This window comes from Myotis yumanensis, unplaced genomic scaffold, assembly GCF_028538775.1.
Source record: "Myotis yumanensis isolate MYYU_CA2020_CCGP unplaced genomic scaffold, mMyoYum1.0.hap1 SCAF_12, whole genome shotgun sequence".
Classification (NCBI taxonomy): domain Eukaryota; kingdom Metazoa; phylum Chordata; class Mammalia; order Chiroptera; family Vespertilionidae; genus Myotis; species Myotis yumanensis.
The window spans coordinates 29,245,029-29,252,397 of NW_027223763.1; the positions used below are offsets into that span (position 1 = coordinate 29,245,029).

The 7,369-nt window shown below is 48.9% G+C and overlaps 1 protein-coding gene across 1 annotated transcript; it reads right to left on the bottom strand.

Moving 5' to 3' along the window:
- Positions 1-2,983: 2,983 nt before the first annotated feature.
- SPATA31G1 (SPATA31 subfamily G member 1) lies at positions 2,984-6,793 on the bottom strand. Its single transcript, XM_070430122.1, has 2 exons — positions 6,563-6,793; positions 2,984-6,151 (listed from the first exon to the last, which is right to left on the bottom strand). The coding sequence occupies exons 1-2, from the start codon at positions 6,791-6,793 to the stop codon at positions 2,984-2,986; spliced, it is 3,399 nt and encodes a 1,132-aa protein (XP_070286223.1).
- Between the last annotated feature and the right edge of the window lie 576 nt (positions 6,794-7,369).

The window sequence follows — 7,369 nt, forward strand, 5'->3', positions numbered from 1 at the left end:
TTACAGTTACCAAGTGTACAGCATAGGCAATTCACTTTCAAAATAACCTTTTATTTTTATAGAAGCAGTAATGTGCATTGTAAATTTAGAAAAAATATAAGCATATTTTTTAAATGAATATTCCCAATAATCAGAGACCACCATCTTTAGTTGCTGTTTTTCAGTTGCATGTGTGTAAATGTGTATGTCTATACATGTGGTGTTTTAAAATCAAAATGAGATCATCCTGCTTTATATCTTTTTTTAACATTAATCTCCACCTTTTCTTTTTATAAGTTTTTTTTTTTTAATGTTACTGATTTTAGAGAGGGGGAGAGAGAGATAGAAACATCAATGATGAGAGAGAATCATTAATCAGCTGCCTCCTGCACACCTCCTACTAGGGGTCGAGACCACAACCCGGGCATGTGCCCTGACCGGGAATCAAATCACTCTATGGTTATGGAATGGATTTAAGACATCGTATTCATATATTTATATTTATTGATTTCAGAGAGGGAGAGATAGAAACATCAATGATGAGAGAATCATTGATTGGCTGCCTCCTGCACATCCCACACTGGGGATCAAGTCTGCAACCTGAGTATGTGCCCTGACCTGGAATCAAACCGTGACCACCTGATTTGATTCATAGGTCGCCTCAACCACTGAACTACACCGGCCAGGCAAGGAATTCTATATATTTTTAATTGTACTGGTAAAATTGCACATCTATTTTGTGGGAGAAAGGTGGGAGAGTTAAATTTTTGCCTACCATACTCAAAAATTAGGTTAACCTAACATCCTATATAATAAAAACCTAATATGCAAATTGTTTGACCTCTCTCTATGACATGTGCTGACCACCAGGGGGCGGTGTGGAACATGGCGGGTGTTGGCAACACGGTGCCAGCAGTGGGTGGCAGTGGAGGTGCTGCTGGCCCCAATGGGCCCCGATAAAAGCAGGACTGCAGCGGGATGGTGGAGCAGGTGAGCGGTGGCGCCAGGCCAACACAAGTGCGAGTGGGGGCCTGATCGCCCCACAGACAGAGACCATTGGCGGGCCTGGCCCCGATAGAGTGCACTGCAGGCGGGATGGTGGAGCAGGTAAGGGGGTGGCGCCAGGCCATGCAGGGTGCCAGAAGGGGATGCAAGCTTGGGGGTACGAGCTGGGGTCTGATCCCCGCAGGCCACCCTGAGGGACCCCACCTGTGCATGAATTCGTGCACCGGGCCTCTAATCCTATGTAATAAAAGGCTAATATGCAAACTGTCCCCGTGAGAGTTTGCTCATTATGATGTGTGGTGACCACCAGGGTGCGGCGCGGAATGAAGGAAGTCCGCAGCTGGGGTAAGGAAGGCTCCGATCTGCCCTGATTGCCGGCCAGGCCTAGAGACCCTACCCGTGCACGAATTTCATGCACTGGGCCTCTAGTCTATACTAATAAAAGAGTAATATGCAAATGGTTGGGACACCCTCATATGTAACGACTGATCAGCTAGAGGCTGCTTGTGCAGCAGGCACGGGTGGGCGGGGACTTGCAGCGTCAGGGGAGGGGTGGGGCCTCGGCAGAGGCCTCTGTGCGCCTGAGCCAGGGGTCCGCAGGCCTCCCCTGGCTCTGGCCTACCTCTTTGGGGAAATCCATTGAGGAGCCCCGGATGGGTGGGTGGGGCCTCTTTGGGGCAATGGATCGTGGGGCTCCTGCACTGTGACAGGGCACAGGCCAGGCTCAGGAACCTCCCCCCACCCGAGTGCACGAATTTTGTGCACCAGGCCACTAGTTGATGTATATAAGTACCAGAAAAAAATATTTTAGAAGCCACTGAAGGGAAATGTTGGTAAATTGTATTATATAAAAATTTTGAACTTTGGTAGAGTAAAAATCACCTTAAACAAAATTAGAAAATAAGCCACAGATTGGGAGAAAATAACTGCTATACATAATAGGTTGTGGTAGGCAGGATAATGGCTCTCCCAAGATGTCTGATGTTGTAATCCCTGCAACCTGTGAATATGCTATTTTACATGAAAAAGGGAATTAAGGCTATAAATGGAATTAACGTTGTTAACCAACTGACTTTAAGATGGAAATAGTATCTTTGGATTATCCAGGTGGGACCAAGTATTTATCGTGTTCTTACAAGTGGAAGAGGGAAGCAATAGAGAGCAGATTGGTATGATATGAGAACTAGCCTTCGTTAGCTTTGAAGATGGAGAAAGAGGCCCAGTAGCTAAGGCTCCTTCTAGAACCCAGAAAAGACAAGGAATGAATCCTGCCCTGTGCCTACAGAAAAGAATGCAACCTTGTCAACCCCTTGATTTTATTTTTCTGACAAAGTAAATCTGTGTTGTTTTGTGGTAATTTGTTATGGCAGCAGCAGAAAACGAATACAATATCCAACAGATAGTGCAGCAGTGGAAAAATGGGTAAAGGATATGAACAGGCAATTCTAGAAGAAATCCAAATAGCCATTAAACATGAGAGGCACTTGTTTTTGTAGCCTTGGGAATGAATGGTTGTTGAGTTGACCCAGGGAGAATAAGAGTAGAGGGCTGAGAAGAGATGGAAAGATATGTGGAGAACTGTGGGTCGAGCCGGTGAAGAAGGGGACCATACCCAGGCATACCCTGGGTCTGCCTAGAGTCTAGACCAAGACCAGTTGTGCTCATGTGAAGAGATGTATTTTTCTTCTGTTCACTTGCTATGAAGTTCTTCTTAAGGGCAGCACTGGACTGTGCTCCCTGGCCATTAAGCTTCACCCCATAGAGCAGGGATGTGTGGATCTCAGATTGATCATCTATCTGTGAAGGGCTTGAGAAGAAAGTTAAGCTTGCAGAATCCTGAACTCTCCATTTTAGGGACCTGATTCTGAGGGAATATAGTTGCTGGAGAAGTTAATAGGGAACTGACATTCCCAGTACCCCAGATTCCAAAGAAATCATGAGTTGGATTTGTTTAATTTAGCTAGTTTATTAGGATTTCCTCTGCTTGTCTCCCCAGCCCTCAGGTGCCAGTACTATCAGCTTTTTTCTCATGCTGACTGGATTTGGTGGGCATGGGTCCATGGGTACCTGGAAGCTTGGCAAATATCCTTTGGAGACCCCTGATAAGGGGAGGCTGAGGTGTGGGGGAAGAGAGATGTTTCTCCATTTGGGCCCAGGGGCAGCAGTGCTTACAGTGCCGAGGGATCAGGATATCACCAGCTCTCAGCTCTGCTCCTCGCTTATCTTGGGGACCTGCAGCCTTAGAGTGAAGCTGCTGGGGGAGAGCAGTGTTGAGAGACCGCTGGTTCCTGTGCCGAGATCTTTGGAAAAGTCGGCTTACAGGGACCTCCACTAGTCTGGCCTGGGCTGGATGGCTCTTTCCTGTAACTGTGGATGGCCCCAATCTTGCATCCCCTCCTCTGTGGTCTCCTGATTTGGGTTTCCTGGGGTTCTCTCTCTTTTTGGCTGATGCTAAGACTGAAGCCTTGTTCTGTCTGTTGACCGAGACTGGAACCTCAGGGTTGGAGGGCTCTCTCAAGCCTGGGCAGTTCTCATCAGCCTCCATGTGAACAGATTGTCCCTGAGGTGAGACCTGGGCCACCCGGGCCACCATCTTTGCCTTCATTCTTTCCTCTCTCTGAAACCTTTGTTCTGCCCTACCAGACCCTTGTGGCTGAGGATGGGAAGAGGAGTGGGAGTCATAACAGTGGGAGACCTGGACAGGCTGAGTCACTGTGCTCTCAACTTGTGCGGGTTGACAGCTTGAAGACTGAGAGCACAGACTGGGGGAATAAGTCTGCTGTGAAGAACAGGAAGAGAGTCCCCAAGTGCCGGGAGTTGTGGAGCTCAGGGCAGGGGAACTGCCAAATGATTGACTTGGACCAGGAGATCTGGGAGCAGGGCTCAGCTGTAGTTTCTTCAGCCTGAGTTCTAATTCTCTACTCCAGTGCCAAGCCTGGATCCCAGAATGGGTGGATATCTCTAGGTCAGCCTCTCTCTGGGAGTGTGGAACCTGTGCCTTAGCTCCTGGGAACAGCTCTTCCTTGGGTAAACCAGGCTGGTTGGGCTCAGTCTTCAGAGCTTCAGCTAGGGTGGGAGGCCAGTTTATTGGCTGCAGGGGATCCACTATTGGAGGACTGGGGCCTTGGAGGCTCTCTCTTTGTTGCACATTCCCCCAGACACACTCAGGGTCAATGTGTGGACCTGTTAGAGGAGCAGAAAGTGTGTTGGGAGATAGGGCTGGTTGCTCAGTGGCCCAGCTGTTCTCTTTCTGTTCCAATGCTTCCCCCTCAGGCTTATAGTTGCCTTGGTCTCTTATAGGCTCACTTAAGTGAGACTTTGACATAGAGTTTGGATGTGGGCTAGGGTCCCAGAATGGGGACACAGGAGCACAACAGATATTTTTCTGCTTCATGTCCCCCCATGAAGGGGCTGTAGACTCAGAGGTCCAGAGGTTCTCTATCTGCCTCATAGTTTCCCCCAAAGCCTTGGACTTAGATAGGACTCCCTGGGGTCCCATTCCTAGAGACTCCAGCAGACAGGCTGAAGGAAGGCTGGGAGATGAAACTGAGTCTTCAGAGACCCAAAGATGTTCTCTCTTTTGCATGCCTTCCCTTAGAGTCTCAGATCCTGATGGGATACATGCAGGGCTGGTTCCATAGAATCCTGGGTTGAGGTCCAAGGCTGGGGGCTCAAAAGCTTGTGGATTTCCTCTACATCCCCAGTGAGGCTTGTATCCAGATAAATCTCCCAGGGGACTGCCTCTCTGGAGTTCTTGTTGGAGGTCTGAGGGAGGACAGGGGACTGGCATTAGATACCCAGAGGCCGGAGGCTTCTGTGTGTATTCTATGGTTCCCCAGAAGTCCTTAGATGTAGGTGGTCCTTCAGAGCTGACTTTCTGGGGTTCTGACAGAGAATCAGATTGGTAAGGTGCTGGCATTGGGAGCTTAGAGGCTTGAGAACTCTGTTTATGTCCTGTGGTTCTCCACTGAGACTCACATCCAGGGGGTACTTCCAGGTGTCTAGTTCCTTGAGGCTCTGTTATGGGGGCTACAGATTGGAAAGGGACCAGGATTGGAGGCTCAGAAATCTGAGGATTCTCATTTTGTCTTCTGTTTTCCCAGTCGTCCTCAGCTCCATACAGGTCTCCTTTAGGGCTGACTCCCTGGAGTTCTGGCAGAGAGGCTGGGGTTGGGCTGGGAACTAGCATTGCTGTCTCAGAGGCTTTGGGGTCCTCCTTTTGCACCATGGTCCTCCATGGGGCCTCAAACCTAGTCGGGACTCCCAGAAAGTTAGAGGGAGACAGCAGAGAGGCAGAGAGTGGATCTGGGGTATGTTGTGGGAAGCCAGGTTCCCATGGCCTCCCCTGCCAGACCTCAGATGAGGGGGGAGAATTTGAGGGTCTGGTTCTTTGTAGTTCAGGCTGCGCGTGCAGGGCTTGATCCTCAGAGACCTGAGGGGCCGCTCTCTGCCACAGAAGCCACTCTGTATGTGCCTGAGCACCAGAATGGACTCTTTTGTGGTCTATGGGAAAGCACTTAAGATGGAGGGGTGGTGATGGGACAGAAGGGTAAAGTGGAGAGGGACGTTGCTGAGGATTAGGGGTCATCTCTTCCAGATCTTTTGTAGTATGGACTTTAGGGGTAGGAAGCTGGGTTGGGGAGCAATACTGGGGAAACAGCAGGTTGGACCTATGCAGGAAGGAAAACTCGTTGAACCAGACAGAAGGACCAACAGGTAACTTCAGGGGAGAGGGGTCACCTGAACTCAGGATGATGGCCTCCAAGGATTCACTGTGCAGAGAAGGGAGTCCCCAGAAGAGCTGGATTTTTCTCTGCTGTAGATCACTCCCTGATGTCTTATGCCTCACAGGCAGGTTGGTCAGGATCTGAAAGGTGGGGAATGATCTAGGAGGGCTTGGGGTCTGTCTGAGTACTAGCTCTGTTGTTTCTATGGCCTTGTGGAGGCTCTCAGGATCACAGGATGGTTGGGATGGAGCTGTGATGGCTTGCTGTCCAATAGGAGCTAATTTGGAAAGAAAATTTGGCTTCAATGGACCCAGAGATACCGCCTGTTCTTTCTCCTCTTCCTCCTCCTCTTCCTCCTCCTCTTCTTCCTCTTCTTCCTCCTCCGACTTCTGCCTCCACAAATGACCAAAGAAAGCCACATGGTATAGAAGTGATAGGCCCTGGGAAATGGAGAAAAATACTATCAACCTTTTCAGAGTCAAAAGGTATATCATTAAGCTCTCAGTCTCTGTTCCATATCCAGAATGAACAGTTACTCAACTGGCCCCACATCTGTGGTCAACAGTCATTTACTCATCCAGTGTTAATGGCCATTACCCAGTGCACCGGTGGAGATCAGCATTTCTTACATAATCCTACATCTAGGGTAAGTCATTTCTTACATAATCCTACATCTAGAGTAAGTCATCACTGATCTGGCTTCAAATCTAGTGTCAGTGGTCAGTCACGCTGCCTCACATTTAAGGCTTATAGTCACTTATTTGGGCTCACATCCATGTCAATGATTCCTCACCAAAATTCAGATGTGGCGTCAATAGTTATTTAGACCGTTACACATCTATGTCACCCACCTTGCCTTGCATGATGTCTCCAGAGTACCAGGGCTGAAGATGTCGCCAGTTCCCAAGTTGCCACCACTTCCGGATCTGCCAAACCATGAACAGGAATAGTATCACTATATTCCCTGTACTCTGGAGGCAACTGCTGCCACAGTGTCTGCAGGCGAGGGAATGGGTCAGCTGGCCCCAGAGAAGCCCCTTGTCCCCCTCAACCCCAAGCAAGCCCTGTAGCAGCCAGTCCATTTTTCTCAGCCTAGTGGCAGTTTATCTTGATGTCATCACTGTGTCACAGAACAAAGAACTCCCAACCCCCACATGCATAACGGCTTTCTCTCTGAACTTAAGGTAAAAAAAATGTGTCCACGAAACAACTCATTCTTCACACTGAAACCTGGGTGATCCTCTTTTGTCTTTTTTTTTTTTTTTTAATATATTTTATTGATTTTTTACAGAGAGGAAGGGAGAGGGATAGAGAGCTAGAAACATCGATGAGAGAGAAACATAGATCAGCTGCCTCTGCATACCCCCCACTGGGGATGTGCCTGCAACCAAGGTCCATGCCCTTGACCGGAATTGAACCCGGGACCCCCGAGTCCGCAGGCTGACACTCCATCCATTGAGCCAAACCGGTTAGGGCGATCCTCTTTTGTCTTGATTGCCATGGTCAGAATTATGCTTCCAGCATTGTGGTTCAGGACATGAATTCCAGCATTAAAAATGCCTCATTCAAATCCTAGCTCTGGCCCTGGCTAGTTTGCTCAGTTGTTAGAATGTCGGATTGAAGGGTCCCGGGTTTGATTCCAGTCAAGGGCACATGCC